At 55.8% G+C, this 15021-nt stretch overlaps 1 protein-coding gene across 5 annotated transcripts in view; it reads left to right on the top strand.

Annotated features, from left to right (window-relative positions):
* KCNT1 (potassium sodium-activated channel subfamily T member 1) overlaps positions 1–15021 on the top strand; it is an 88395-nt gene that overhangs the window by 57812 nt on the left and 15562 nt on the right. For 3 of the 5 annotated variants that reach the window (XM_086475601.1, XM_086475600.1, XM_086475602.1), the window contains exons 3-14: positions 5601–5680; positions 6829–6928; positions 8171–8227; positions 8584–8632; positions 9185–9244; positions 10095–10169; positions 10530–10613; positions 11139–11233; positions 13004–13184; positions 13280–13444; positions 14289–14425; positions 14671–14734. In XM_086475601.1, the coding sequence (XP_086331727.1) occupies positions 5601–5680; positions 6829–6928; positions 8171–8227; positions 8584–8632; positions 9185–9244; positions 10095–10169; positions 10530–10613; positions 11139–11233; positions 13004–13184; positions 13280–13444; positions 14289–14425; positions 14671–14734 (1147 nt within the window). The remainder of the gene's footprint in view (positions 1–5600; positions 5681–6828; positions 6929–8170; positions 8228–8583; positions 8633–9184; positions 9245–10094; positions 10170–10529; positions 10614–11138; positions 11234–13003; positions 13185–13279; positions 13445–14288; positions 14426–14670; positions 14735–15021) is intronic. The other 2 variants (XM_086475604.1, XM_086475603.1) reach the window with 1 other exon arrangement.

Here is a 15021-nt window from a genome sequence, read left to right as displayed (position 1 = left end):
AGCAGCTCGTCTCGCCGGCGAGCCGGTCGCCCTAGTGGGAAGGGCCGTAGCTGCCCCCCTGTTCTCTGCTTGCCCCGGGATAGGTGCAGGGTGGTGAACGCATAGATCACAGGGGTGGGGTTCAGGACGCAAAGCTCACTCGGTGTCACCTGTCTCCCTGTAGCTTCTGTACCCAAATGCCTGTTACCATCAGGAAAACGGTGGAAAAAGTAGGAAAGAGCAACGCTGAAGCAAATCAGGAGAGCTGGCAGCTGCTGATGTGTCTGTCTGGGTAGTTAGCGTGGTTACTTCAGCAGGAATCCAAGCCTCAAGCAGGCTGGTTCGGTGGTTTGTTTGGGAAGGATTTTGGCCTCTGCTCAGCTTGCCCTGATGCCCCGCGGGGCCCTGCTGGCACCGGCTGCCCCCTGTGCCAGGCCGGTGGCTGAGCGAAGGGCTGGCGGCGGCCTGGCTGCGGTGTGGTGCTGTTAGCAGCACCCTGCCTTGTGCACAACATCCTCTGCTGCCCCTTGCGCTGCAGGATGCCGCGAGAGGAAACGTCGCAGACCTGCGCTTCCAGCGCTGCTCCTCACCTTCCGCTGCCCAGGGCCACGTCTGGTACCCGCAGCCCGGCCCTGGTGAGCCCCCTGGGGCCATCAGCACATTTCTTTAATCCCAGACATGGTCACAGGCACATTTCTTATGTATTTGACCCGGGTGGTTTTGCAGGGAGGATGCAGAGCTGTCTTCTGGGCTGAGCTGGAGTGAGGGGATGAAGCGGGGGGGGTCTCAGTTGGGACTGCACTGCCTTGGCAGAGGTGGGTGTTGGCAGCCACCAGTTTGCACAGATTTCTGGGGTTTTGTGGTGTATTTTTTTTTCCCCCCAAATCTCATAAGGGTCTTATTTGCACCCCACTACATGATGAAGGAAGTTTCTTGGAAATTTCCTGGGACTAGAGCGGCATTTCCCACCCAGCAGCAGTGTGAGAGCAAGAACTGGAGCTGTGGAGACATGCTGAGATTTCTTTTTTTTTGGAGATTTTTGTCTTTCAAGAGCCATATTTATTTGACGATACCCTTCTCACGGCAAGAAGTCCCTATCATAAAATAGAGCAAAAGCGTCCTGGGTGCCTAAGCCCTTCTTTGGAAAGCAGCAGGGCAGCAGGGAGGCTTTGGGCGGCGTCCCAGCGCGGGGGTGGCAGCTCGCTCCCTTGGCTGGCCGATGGATTTGGGAGCCGTCTCAGTTTTCAGGCCATGCCCAGTGGCTGTCACATGCCGCGGGGACCGGAGGGGACCTGCCTGCGCCCAACTGCCCATGTAAGTCTCCTGGGGACATAGATCTTGGGGGTACGTCTCTGTCCCCCGTCCCTGCCTGCGCTGCCCGTGTGGGAGAGCCCTGGCATGGGGCTGCCCGTGGGTTGCTATTTTTTTTTTGTGGTTTACTTTTCTTTAAGGGGAGCGTGTTTATCCCAAGTATGGAGCTGGGGCTGTGCTCCTCCGTGTCTATTTTAATGCCAACAAGCCGGGCTGTGCTCATCCTGGTCTTGCAACCTGCACTTTTCTGAACAAACTATTGTGTCTTTTTTGGGAGCTCATCATCTTAGAACAAATTGCCTCTAATCTTAGATTAATAAAGTACAATAAATAACCGAGCAAAGAAAATGAAATTGCTCAGGCATTATGAAGTGCATAATAGCAGTAATTACACTTCCAAGCAGAGGGCTTGTAACTAAACTTGTACGGTGATGATTATCTGCACTGCCCGGGAGGTTCAGCCGGGGGGGAGGCGGGGGAAGCGGCGTGCTGCCTGCTCCCTTCCCGCACAGCGTGCTGCTGCCTGCACCCCTCGGTGCTGGCCGGGCTGGGCTGGCACCATGCTGCCCGGCTGGCGGGAGGGATGCCCGGCTGGCGGATGGGATGCCCGGCTGGCGGGAGGGACGCCTGGCCATGGCAGCAGGGCCGGGGCAGTTTGAATGGAGCAGCTTGGATGTGCCGCTGTGAAGGCAGAGCCCGTCGGGGTGTGCGTTTTGGGGTGGTAATGCAGTCGGTGTTTAGCTTGATTTTTATTTGAAGTTAACTTCTTGACAACAAAATTAAAGGGTGCGTTTGAGATGATATCATCTCCTTCCCTCGGCTGGAAACGGAGTAGGAGCTTTGATACTTTCTGACGGTTGCTGGTGCCTGGTAAAAGCCATCGCTCGTTCAGCCCTGGGTTGGCTCTGGGGCGTTGGGTTAACCTGGCAGGGTGGGTGCCAGTGCTGGGGCAGCCCTTGCTCTGCCCTCCCTCCTCCTCCGGACAGAAACCCCGTGGGACAGTCACCCCATGGGCACTGCTGGGGCTCAGCGGGGGCTGTGGCTGCAGACCCCCGTACAGCTCCAAGGGCTCAGCCCAGTTAGCAGCGAGGGCAGGTTGTCTGCACAGGAGCAAGTTCTTCGTACACACTTTCAGTTCGTCACCTCTTTGCCGTGACAAACACCTCCTCCCCCCCCCCCCCCCCCGACTTGCTTCAGTTGCTTTTCATGTGTTTCTTCCTCCTGCAACTGTTATGATGGATGAATACACGGGCTACTTTGTCATAAAAAGTTAGATATCTTCTAATCATTCAGTTCTCTTATCCATCAGCGTTTATATTCATAGTCTCGAGGTGGGCTGCAATGCTATAGATCAGCCAACCATCTGTCTGGCGACAGAGATTTATATTGCTGTTTGTTTCTTTGGTACGGAGGCGAATGTCTGGGAGAGGAATCGTGCTCCCTGAAGCCTCCCTCTCCTCGATGCGCTGAATCCTCAGGGACTCTGATGAATGGGGTGCCCAGCGCTCATGACGGAGCTGAAGACCAGTTCCTAGCATCTCCTGGGCATTTTTAATAAGGAGAAGGAGAAATTAGCTTGTGTGTGCAGTGTCGTGAGCAGTTGTGGCAGCTGATTTATGCCCTGACACAGGTAAATTATTTGCCCAGTCTGGCTTTGGAAACAATTAATTTTAACATGCGTTAAAGCTGTGCTTACGGAGCTCCGCATTCATGGCTGCTTGCTCCCGAGGCATCGTGTTGGCTGAGCCAGTGCTCATAAATCCTCTTGCTCGCTCCCCAGCGCTTGCTGTCCCCGCAGCAGGTCCCTCCTCCCCGCTCCCTTCTTGTGCCAGCGAGTGCGGCTGGTGAACACGCGCTGGGTTCGGTGCAAAGGCCCCGTCGCCCTCCCTGCCCTTGAGGCTGGCCAGTCCCCGCGAGCATCGGGGTCCCAGGAGAGGTGCAGGCTCAGCTCCTGTCCCTGCCGCTGCTGGCTGGGGATGTTTGGGGTGAGGTATGGTCTGGGTGAAACTCCACTGCTGCCGCCGCAGGTGCATTTGTGTTTTAGCATTTTCCTCCCTCGATGCTATGAAATATCCCGGTGAGGAGCGACGTGCTCGCGTTGCCGCTGAAGGGTTTGCTGAGCACTGCCAGCCGTCCCTGAGCATTCTTCCCTTTGGCACTGTCACCAGCACGAAAGACAAACGTCTTAACGGGTTTGGTGACTGCCCCACCGTTGGTTATTGTTGTTGGTTATTGTCACCTCCATTACGGTTGTTGGCTGTTGGTTATTGTCACCTCCGTTACGGATGGGGACAAGGTGACCCTGTGACCCTCGGCTCTCCCTACAGCAGCTCTGGAACCAGAGGGGCTCGGGCGGGTGCATCTCACCCACCCGCTGACCTCCACCTGCTCCAGGCTGTGCTGCTCCAGCAGCACTAAGGAGTTGCTGAAGGACGGGCTCTCGGAGTGGATCAGCCACCCCCAGCCTGTCACCCGGTCCCTGCCAGCCGCCAGACCAGGCAGCTGCCGGTGGGTTCCCACTGCGTCACTCAACAAGGGAGGTTAAGCCAGAGAGCAGTTACTGGTTTATGGGTTTCTCTCTGTGCCTTTGCTTCTTGTCCATGAGAGCCTTGCGAGTTAAAAAGCTGAATTTTCATTTTCAACCTCATAAGGGAGCCCACAAGAAGCCCCGAGGAGCTCTCAGGGGTGCGCCATGCTTCTTGCACGCCGGCTGGTTTCCCCACGAGCAGTCAGGCTGGCTGTGAAATGCCAGAGGGTGCCAGTGGGTACCAGGACATGAGACTCCCAAGCGATGAGGGTCTCATAAAACCCTTTCCCAACTTGCTGCCCAATCAGCTCGGCATTAACGCTCAGTAAATATTTGTTTCTCTCTCTGTTGTCAGAGTGAGTAGCAGCTGCTTTCCAATAAATTACGATTCGGTGGCGTGTGCCAGGCAGCACGCTCGGCTGGAGCCGGCACCACGTGTGCACGGGGATCGCACAAGCGAAATAAAAGGGGGTGGCAGGTTTAATGACTGTCACTGTGGATTCGCTCGCCTTGGTCTGTGCCTTGGCTTGGTAATATGCCTGATTAATGAGATCTTGATGATCTCTTCCGAGCAGTTAAAAAAATAGTAATAATAGTAGCACTTACTTAAGAGACTTTTTGAATACAGTGAAATAGGGGAAACGGCTAATTCATTGCACTTAACTCCATTATCAGCTGTAACAGTAATGAACAGGCTTTGTCTTGCTCAGAGTCTAAAGCCGAGGCATCAGGAAACAAACCCTTTTGCAAAGCAGGAGGGTGATTTATAACCCTGCCTAGTGCGAGGGAGGGAGTCTGCACAGGGCGGCGGGCGTTTATAGAGTACTAGGAGAGGCGGGCGGCGGATGGGCTGAGCGGGGTGTGCTTGATCCCAGACCCTGCCGGCATCCGTGGGGAGGAGCCCCCAGCCTTGGTGAGGCTTTCCCCAACCTACGCGGTCGTGGGCATCCACCCGGCACGTGGGGACCGGCAGGAGGGCTGCAGGTGGGGGTCGGTGGTGGAGACTGGAGCAGCTGAAGGTGAAGAAGTGCCCGTGGTGGTCACAGCAGTGGACGGGGCATTTTTCAGTCTCACCTGTGGCACCTCCCTGCCGGTTTCTGCGACGTGTCCCGGCAGGCGGCTCTCTGCCTTGTCGCCGTGCCACAAGTCACCAGTGGCTCCAAATGCCAAGTGACGCTGGGAGTTGGTTGGCAGCTCCTGGGTTTTTCTGGAATGGCCAAATGTGGTATCTTAGCAACAAAGGGAATTTTTCTCCTTTTAGATCGAATTCGTTTTTTAACAGCTTCAACGCTGAACATTGCTCCTACCCAGGCAAAGCCAGGGCATGGGTGTACCAGAGACGTTGCCCTCACCGGCTCCAGCACTGCTGCAGCCACAGGGGGTTGGAGCAGATAAAGCATTGCTGGGGGAGGCTGCTCCAAGGCACCACGTTTCTGAGAGGCTTTGAACGCTGTAAAGTGTGCGGGAAAGGAGAAGTTTGCAAGTCTGATGTCAACTGGTTGCATGTAAATGAAAGCAAAGCCCTTGACCTGGAGCAGACCTGGCCCCGTGGGTCACATCTGCTGCTTTTGGTAGTCGATGCACCACGTCTTGGTGCTCACGGCTGGTGGTACCGGGGGTTTGGTACTGTGAGAGCAGCTGGGACCATCGGGCTGAGCCCAGGGTCTGCTATGGGCTGCTCTGGGGGATCACCCAGTCGGGATGGGGGGGATGAGGCTTCTGTGGGGCTCGGGGTCCAACCTGCCACCTCGCTGATGGGCTCCTCTGGATGCTTTCCCTTCAGGGTGCAGGTCGAGTTCTACGTGAATGAAAACACCTTCAAGGAACGGCTGAAGCTCTTCTTCATCAAAAACCAGCGGTCGAGTGAGTGTTTCATGCATGGAGCGAGCAACTGCCAGGAGAAATCAAACCCTGCCCAAGCTGGGAGAGCCACGCTCTGTCTCCTCGTGGGACGAGAAGCCATTGCCATCTGCTGGTGGCTGTTTCTCCATGTGTCCCCAGCACTGGCTGCCCTGCCCAGGGCTGCTGCCGCCTGTTGACCTTTCTCTTGGGTGTTGGCCAACTTGGTTTGCAGGGACATGGTTGGACGGGAAGGGGGGGGATGCTGCCTGCCACCTTTGCTCGCTGGGGACAAACACAGCATGGGAACAAGCTGGGACAAATTGGCTGGGAGCAGGGTGGGTGTTGGGAGCTGCCTGCAGGGGCGGTCAGGGAACAAACATTCCCATCATGGAGCCCGCGGGGAGGTCAGCGCCTGTGGGGACAGCCGAGGCAGGCTGTGAGCTACCCGCTCCTGCTTCAGCCGTCCAGATTAGCCTCCACTTGACTAATGGTGTTTTTATTTTCTTTCTCCGAGACGTCATTAGCTGTCTGGAGGGAGTCCGCTCGCTAATTTATAAATTCACATTTTCTTTTCCTCCCTGCATCCTGTCGTCTTGTTAAAAAGCTGGAGCGCAGCACAACAGGGTGCCCACAGGGAAGTTTTTAATGAAAATGTGGTGGATTTCTCGCTTGTAATTTGAGTAATAACCCAATGAACTGGCTGGGGAGGGAGAGCGGATAAAGCAGCAGCTTTTGCTCGCCATCTCTCCTCCTGCAAGCTGTTTGCAGCACGGCGAGCGGAGCGGGGCCCTGGCCCTGCCTGTCTGATGCTTTTTAATGGATGCCTGCTAATGAGGGGGATACACTCCAGCAGCTCCCTCGCTTCTCCCTCACATCTATTGGGGCCATCAAGGAGCTGACTCATCGTTATTTATTTCTATATTAGACTCCTCTATAGCTGACACTGGGTAGGAGGCGTAGAGCCCCAGGCAAAGCATGAGCAACATTTGTGTGCTGCCCTGGGGCTCCTGCAGCTCCCCTGGGGCTCAGCGGGGTCCTGCAGTGTGTGGGGCCGTGCAGAGCTTGTGGGAAACTAAAGGGGCTGTGCTGTGGGGTGCAGAGGGTGTCCGGGGTGCATGGGGTGCCCGGGGTGCGCTGCCTGGCCCCAGCCGTGCTCCCCTCTGCCACAGGCCTGAGGATCCGGCTTTTCAACTTCTCGCTGAAGCTGCTCACCTGCCTCCTCTACATCGTCCGCGTCCTGCTCGACAACCCCGAGGAGGGCATAGGCTGGTGAGTGCCCCCGACGCTGCCGGGCTCCCCAGTCCACCCCGTGCAGTGGCCAGGGTGGATGTGGGGGCAGCCACTCACGTCGGGTGCGTAGAGGCACGATGGGTGGTTTTCCTCGCTCCAGTTGTTTGAACTGGGAGTTAAGCAAAAACTTGGTGGTCTGGTGGGCTTTGCTTCCTGCTCACACCCCCTGGAGAGGTGTGTGGGCGTCTGCTGGCCCTGCACAGCACACGGGGAAAAGGGGGTGGAAAAATTCAGGGTTAGGTTCATTTCCGAACGCTGCCTGGCTCTAATGGTCAGGGATGCAACGTGGCCTTCAGACACAGGCAAGAGCTCATGATTTCAGTGTGTCACCATGCAGGTATTTTCTGAATCCTGACGCCCTTGAAGACACTTATGCTAAATCCCATTTAAGCGTTTGGGAAGGAAATACGTTTTGCCATTTAGATCCCTGAGTTGACAGATGATTACATACATCAGCTTTGCTCTGAGCTTCAGTATAAGCCTATTTTTAATATGTCCTTGCTTTGTTTAGCTCACGTACAGTGTGGGGTTTTTTTCCAAGAGCTAGGAAAATTAGCAATTTAATTTTCTCTTTGTAAAGGTTGCAGACTGCTAAGTACATCTGCATGGTCCAAAAGTGGTTTCAAACCTGTGAGAATTAAGTGTGACACAGACACACATCCTGGAAAGGTTTAGCACAGCTGCAGTTTGGGAAAACCCACTTTCCTGAGGGTGGGTGGCAAAATAGACGCTGGCCAGCGGGACCGCATCCCTCGCAGCAAGGCAGAGGGAGAGCTTGGCTTCGGTGCTGCCTGCCTGCCTGGCTGCGCGGGGTCCAGCTAGCCTTGTCCTAGAAGCCAAAGCTCAGCAGCTTTTGCTAATTGTAACCTGGCAGTTCCCAGCTGCAGCCCTGTGTCCCAGCACTGCGCCCTGGGAGCACCGTGCCCGGCGAGTACCAGCGTTCGGCAGCATCGCTGGTGCAGGCTGAAGTACCTGGTGGGTCTTATTCTCCAGCAGTAAGGTGTTCAAAAATGCCTGGGTGAGACAGGCTCCTGTGGAAAGCCCCGTCTATAGGGACCAGTGTGTGTTTGAACCCATGGGAGTGTTGTCTGGGGGCCTCCCCCAGCCACAGGACAGAGCGGCAAGGGCACCCCATGAGCCCGGGGAGCCCACGCTATCGCTCCTTCTCCTTCCTCCCCACCGCTGACGGCGTTCCCCTGCTTTGTCTTTCTCTTCTCCCAGCTGGGAATGCGAAAAGCAGAATTACACGGTATTCAACCAGTCCACGAAGATAAACTGGTGAGTCAAGAGTTGCTCCGGTGCTGGGGTCTGGCTCTGCTGGGACGCGGGGATGCAGCGGTGGACGTGGCTGGTGCTGGCAGCTGCCTGTGGCCATTTCTCAGTCACGGGGCTGCTCAAGGGCTGCGGAGCAGCATCCCAGGATCAAATCAATTGACAAGGGCCTGTGGCTGCACCCTTGGGAAGGGCTTATTCCCAGTACAGAGGCTGCTTGAACAAACTGTCCAGTAAGGAGCACCAGTACCAGTCCTGTGCTGGATCCTGCATCAGCGGTGGCCTCAGATTTGCGTTCGGTGGCGGGTAAAGGCACTGCTAGTTAGGCTGCAGTTTAGACCCATTTTGAATTTTCTTTGCAGGTCACACATCTTCTGGGTGGATAGAAAAATGCCGCTGTGGGCTGTGCAGGTGAGTGCCCCGACCTCGGGCGTGGTTGCGCGGGAGCACAGCAGGAGCTGGGGTTTGAGCTCTGCCGCCAGCGTGTGTCCGGGCATCCTCTGCCTGCAGCAGCGAGGGGCAACGGGTTCTCTTGGGTGAGCAGAAAAGGAGCTGGGGCTTCTGCTGGGAGCAGCCACATGGCCCTGGGTGAAAATCCCGGGGCCCGAGAGGAGAGGACAAGCTGTAGAAGATAAAACCATGGGTCTGGCTCGGCTCCTCACCAGCCTGGACGCAGCTGTACCAGTAACAGGCTGTTTTCAGACTGGGCAGCTGCCTGGGAAGTCGGTTGCAGGAGGGCTGGCTCGGCTTCTGCTCGGGGCTGCCAGCTCGCCTGTTGCTGGTGCGCGACAGGCGCTCACACGTCGAGCCCGAACGGGTGCGGGGAAGGCAAACGAACGGGCGCTTGTCGGCGATACCCGTGGGCTCCTCCCCGTGCGGGGCAGGGGGGGCCCGGCAGAGCTCTGACTGACTGAGGGTGCGTCGGACGAGCCCTCGGCAGCCCTTGCCTCTCTGTCCCTGCAGGTCAGCATAGCTTTAATCAGCTTTCTGGAGACCATGCTGCTCATCTATCTCAGCTACAAGGTGAGTGCCCCGGGGCGGGCGGTGGACAGTGATGCGCAGCCTGGGTCTCACCCCCCGGCGTGAATTCATTTCTCTGTCTTCAAGCTGTCAGGAGCCTGAAGCATCCTGAGAGGGCGTTTGTCTCAGCCTTGTCTCAGCTGGCTGTGGCTGTTTTCCTTCTCATTCCCCCTTGGGCTGCTGGATGAGCGCTTGGTGGAGCAGAGCTGGAGGATCTCTTCTTTTTCCACTTTCCTTTAAATTCAGTCCTGTTTTACAAAGAGTCACTGCTTGTTTTGGGGGGGCCCCAGATTGCTGCACGCTGTTTCCTAAGGTTGAGAACCTGGACTTGAGCTTGACAGCGAGACTCCTGCTTGTGCCGAGGTCTGCTGCCTCCGGAGGTAGCGGGCACTGCTCCAAGCCAGACAGGGAGAGGCACAGGCTGACTCCTTTGGATCAAAGCCCCTTAAAATGGACAAGAAAAGTGACCTTAACAAATGGCATCTTCTCAGGGTCCCTGGGAGAGTTGGCAGAAGAGACTCAGACTCTGTGTCACTCGCCTGGTTTGAGTGCCAGCGACCTATATCAGTCACACTCATTCTCCATCCTTACATGAAGCGTTGTTGTCCCCTGGCTTTGGGCAGCAGCAGTGATGGACAGAGGGACGTTGTGGCTGTGGAAAGGGCTGAACAGTTTGGGAAGGTTTTGTGTGACCAGCACTGATGTCTCTCCTGCAGGCAAACCGGAGCATCTCTCTGGCTGCTCTGGCATACTTCCCCCATCTAGCAGGGTTGGTGGCAGAGTGGGAGCTTTTTAATTGTCATTTGGCAGATTTTTAAGCTTATTTAACTATTATTTGTTTTTAACTCCCCAGGGGAACATCTGGGAACAGATTTTTCGCATCTCGTTCATCCTTGAGATGATCAACACGGTGCCATTTATTATCACGGTGAGTGTTTCCCGGTGACATTTTAAAGCAGCTTTAAGTTTAGTAAGTACTGTACTTTTGGTGGTGAAATAAAGAAAAATGAATGTGTGGCAAATTAGTATTTAAAGCTGGCAGGCAATTTTTTTCTTCCATATATTTCAACACAATGACTTTCTCTGGAGCGTTGTCCCAATAACCATCCTCCCTTTCCAGCTGCTCCGCTGCAGCTGGGGGAGCAGGGCAGCATTTGGCATCAGCCTCTGCAGAGGCCAGTGCTTGGTTTGGAGATGGATCCTTCCCAACAGCGCTCAGATTGGCTCTTCATCGTTTTTTTCTGATAGAGAACATGGATTTTTCTGCAAGTAACTCTTGCTTTCGTAGATATTCTGGCCTCCTTTGCGGAATTTGTTCATTCCTGTGTTTCTGAACTGCTGGCTGGCCAAGTACGCCCTGGAGAACATGATCGTGAGTGACCAGACACATCCCACATCCCACCCCTTTCACCCTGGGTCCCTCTGCCCTGGGGATACCGAGGGTGGCATGACCAGGAGCAGGGCCCTCACCTCCTGCCGGTTCTTGGGCAGGTTTTTGGTGCTCAGTGCGTGCAGCCCTGCCAAGGTTGGTGGGAGGTGAGGCTTTGCCAGCTGGTGATGCTGGGCTGTGGACCTGAGCAGGAGCCCTTCGGTGTCTGAGCCACGTTGACTCTGTTGGCTGTGCATTGACAGGGATGGCCTCTGGCTGTCCCTGGGATGTGTTATTTCAGCAGGACAAGATATTCCAGCCATTCCCACATGCCCACTCCAGCTGTCTCGCCCGGCAGCAGAGCCCAGACCTGCTCACAGAAATGCACATCCCTTTTCAAGGGCCAAATTCTGGCCTGACCTTCATCTTGGGGGGCATTGCTGGAGCCAGCAAGGCAGCAGTTGGTGCTTGGAGGAGTACTGTACCCTCAGCCTCCCCAAGTTGGTGAGTCCTCTCCTCTCTTCCCAGAATGACCTGCACCGAGCCATACAAAGGACCCAGTCTGCAATGTTTAACCAGGTGCTCATTCTGATCTGCACTCTCCTGTGTCTCGTGTTCACGGGGTGAGTGTTGCTCTTCATTTCATGGAATGACCTTCTTCATCCAGGGGAATCAGCTTTGCACATCCCAGGGGTGACTGGTGGCGTCGGGCTCTCACAGGGCTTACAGGAGGGGCAGGTGGGCTGGGACATTCCCAGCTGTGGCAGGAGGGCACTGCCAGGATGTAACGTGGTGATTTGGGAGGCCGGAGGAGATTCTGCCTTTAAGCAGTGTCCTCTAGCTTGATTTTTCAGCCTGAGAGGTTTGTGCACACTGAAGAAAGTATAACTGCGCAGGGCTGCTGATCCGATTGAACTCCCAAGTCTCTGGCATTCTTCCTGTACTAGTGGGACTAGACTCAGTTCCTCAGGCTGAGTTTTGGAATCGGGGGAGCCATGGCGAGGACCATGTCACAGCTCTTCTCTCCTGTCCGTGGGCTTTGGCTTGGGCACAGCCACGTCTGCTGGAGCTTTGGGAAGACCTCCTGCACCACCAGCCTCTGGTGCTGGGGTCGTCCCTGCCTTGCTTCATTCCCCAGCGCACTGAACACTGGGAAGATCAATTCCTGTTTTAGAAACTAATTATCCTCCCTAATTATAAGATTTTAACAGGAACTTTTCAATGGGCATGTGTGAGGATGAGGGCTTTGTCAGAGGGAGATGGATGATGTGGACATGAGGCTCAGAGCAGGGCTGTGAGTGCTCCAGGGTCCGGGGCAGGGACAGCAGATTCCCGTGGGGACACGGGCTTGGACGTGTGTGACAGTTCATTTGCCAGGACCCATTGCGCTCGCTAGCTCCAACCGTGGTCTTCCTCCCCACCAAGTTACCGTGGCTGCTGAGCTCGTTTGTGTAATAGGCCACTGGGGCTCTTGCTAATTAACTGGGCCCTTTACCCTACGTGTTGCCGACAACAAGGGCATCTCTTTATGAAGGAGTCAGGTCTCATCGCTGGGTACTCAGCTCTGAATTAGGTTTCTTGAATCTTCCTCTGGCTCCCTCGGTCTGGCTTTGAAGCATGTAATACCATTAAGCTGCTGAACGGCCAGGAAATGAAGCTTTTAGGCTCATGAGTCCTTGGCAATAAAGACGATCCTCTGATGTGAATGACTAATGCAATTTGGGAGCTCATCAGTGCTCCCTGCCCGTGGCGCCTCCCGTCTGCTGGGGCAGTGGACATTCTTGGTGGATGTGACAGGGATACAATTCGGGTCCAGGACAACTTAGGTGACACTTGGGTTTAGCAAGACTACTTCGAAACTGCAGGTTTGTGGAGTTATGCTGCCTGTCTAACCATGGGGAGCGAGGCAGCACATCTTTGCAAGGGCAGCAGCACGGGGCTGGGACTGGGCGGTGGGACCTGCTTCTGCCTGCCAGAGCGCGTCCCCCCTGTAAGTGAGAGCCCTTCCCATGGGCTGAGTCACTCCAGAGCCTTACTGGGAGGGATTTTTGTTTTTTGCAATTCAAGGGCAGTCCCCAGGTGATGTTCAGCCTGCTGTCCGTGGCATGGTCTTATTGTGACCCATCACCTGGGACCTAGTCTTCCCCATGCTGCTTTGGTGAGCAACCACATCAAACTAACTCCTTCATCTGTAAGCGCCACTAGCTGAACCATTTCTGTGGGTGACATTAATCCACTGCTGGTGCTGACAGCGTGTTATAGATGAATTCCCTCCGTGGACAGGGGTGTAAATCACCTTCTAGGGTTCCCCACCGACTTCAGCAGGCGCTGTGGGCACTGCCTGTCTCCCGGGCTAGGAAGCACTTGCTGTGATGTGTGCCTTCTCCCTTCAGGACCTGTGGCATCCAGCATTTAGAAAGAGCAGGTGAGAAGCTCTCCCTCTTCAAGTCCTTCTATTTCTGCATTGTCACCTTTTCCACCGTGGGCTACGGAGACGTGACACCAAAGATCTGGCCTTCCCAGCTCCTCGTCGTGATCATGATTTGCGTCGCCCTGGTCGTGCTGCCGCTCCAGGTTAGAGCTGTGCAGCCGAGGGTGAAGAGGGATTCAGGGCCTGCAGCCGGGCAGCCCTGCCGACGGGGACGTCAGCTCTCTGCCTTTGTTTGCAGTTCGAGGAGCTCGTCTACCTGTGGATGGAGCGGCAGAAGTCAGGAGGCAATTACAGCCGCCACCGTGCCCAGACGGAGAAACACGTCGTCCTTTGTGTCAGCTCCCTCAAGATTGATCTCCTCATGGACTTCCTCAATGAGTTTTACGCCCACCCGCGCCTGCAGGTGAGGACCAGGCGTGTCGCCACGCTGTGCTCGGTCAGCGCTTGCCCTTGCCAGGCTCGCAGCCCTTGTTGGGCACGGCGGGGTCGCTGTGTGGTGAATGCCCTGCCCAGCCCACAGTGGATGTGGCAAAGAATAAGGTAAAAACCATCCAGCCCAGCACCGGGAAGCGCATGCACTGGCCAAGGAGAGGTGACAAGTGGTACCCTGGAGCCACCTTGCTTTGCCTTCTCAGTGGTGGGGTTCTCTCTGCCTGATCCACCTCATTAGCCTGTTAGAGCACTGTGTAAGCACATGGAGAGGGACCAGAGGGACTTTTCTAAGTGTGAGGATGTCTTTGCTGAATGCAGAGTCTCAGACAGAAGCAGAACATGTGAGTTGCTCAACCTCAGTGGGATTTACCCAGCTCTTGCTGGAGCATCCCCGCGTAATAAGTGACCTTCTTGCAAATGACTGTGCCTTTCCTCCTCCCCAGGACAAGAGTGTTTCAGATTTGCATTGCGTTCCAGCACTCACATATGCTTCATTACCATCAACTCACCTCGACTCCACACATTCAAGCTTTAAAACCCTGCTTGTCCCTGTAACTGCAAGAGACTCCACTTTGCCGTGGGCATGTAGATGTGCCTGTGCTAGCTTTGTTATGCAGAACGAGGTGGTGAAGCCGCTGCTGTGTTTTCCAAGACCCTTGCAGGGCCCTAGAGCAGGGGCAGAGGGTGTCCCACAAGGGGACGAATATCAGGAGCCCCGCAGGAGCTGTTCACTCAGGCAGCAGAACCCCGTTTCTCAGCTCGCTGCAGCAGTGGGACTGCCAGCTTGCTGACCCACGCGAGCCTCTCTCTTTCAGGATTACTACGTGGTGATACTTTGCCCAACAGAGATGGATATCCAGGTGCGGCGGGTCCTGCAGATCCCTCTGTGGTCGCAGCGAGTGATCTACCTCCAGGGCTCCGCGCTGAAGGACCAGGACCTCATGAGAGCCAAGTGAGCAGAGGGACACGCTGCACATCCATGGCGAGGCCGGTCCTGCCGCGCTGCTGAGCTGCCCACAGGACTTGGAGCCACAGAGGAGGGTCCCCAGTAATGTCAGCCCGGATGCATGACGATGGGCATCCCTGCATGCCTTCGCTGGGGTCTCGGAGAGGGCTGGCAGAGCCTCGGCTGGTACGGGCAGATGTCCAGCTTTGCTGGCCCGTGCAAGTCATGGGGTTGCTGCTCTCTGTTTGCAGGATGGACAACGGCGAAGCCTGCTTCATTCTCAGCAGCCGAAACGAGGTGGACCGCACCGCGGCGGTAAGCGCAGTCGGAGATTATTAATTTTTCAGGCCAGAAGGGACCAGGGTGGTTGCTGCATCTTGCCTCTGCACGGCACAGGGGCATGCCAAGAGGCAGCCGGGGTGAGACCGTGGGGTTTGAGTGCTGAGCTCTGTGCCCTGGGCACCCGCCCAGGCTGTGCACCCCTGGGGCAGCTCAGCCCAAAACCTCCTCGCCTAATGCAATCTTACCCAGCCTGGGCAGGGACTTTGCTGGGAATATCTTAGTTTTGGAGCTATGGGAGAGGGAGGAGGTGGCAGCAGTGA

The sequence above is a fragment of the Leptosomus discolor genome, chromosome 19 (genome assembly GCF_034619465.1).
Source record: "Leptosomus discolor isolate bLepDis1 chromosome 19, bLepDis1.hap2, whole genome shotgun sequence".
In the NCBI taxonomy this organism is placed as follows: Eukaryota; Metazoa; Chordata; class Aves; order Leptosomiformes; family Leptosomidae; genus Leptosomus; species Leptosomus discolor.
The sequence above is the reverse complement of the archived record's forward strand: the minus strand, read 5'-3'. Positions and strand labels throughout refer to the sequence as shown.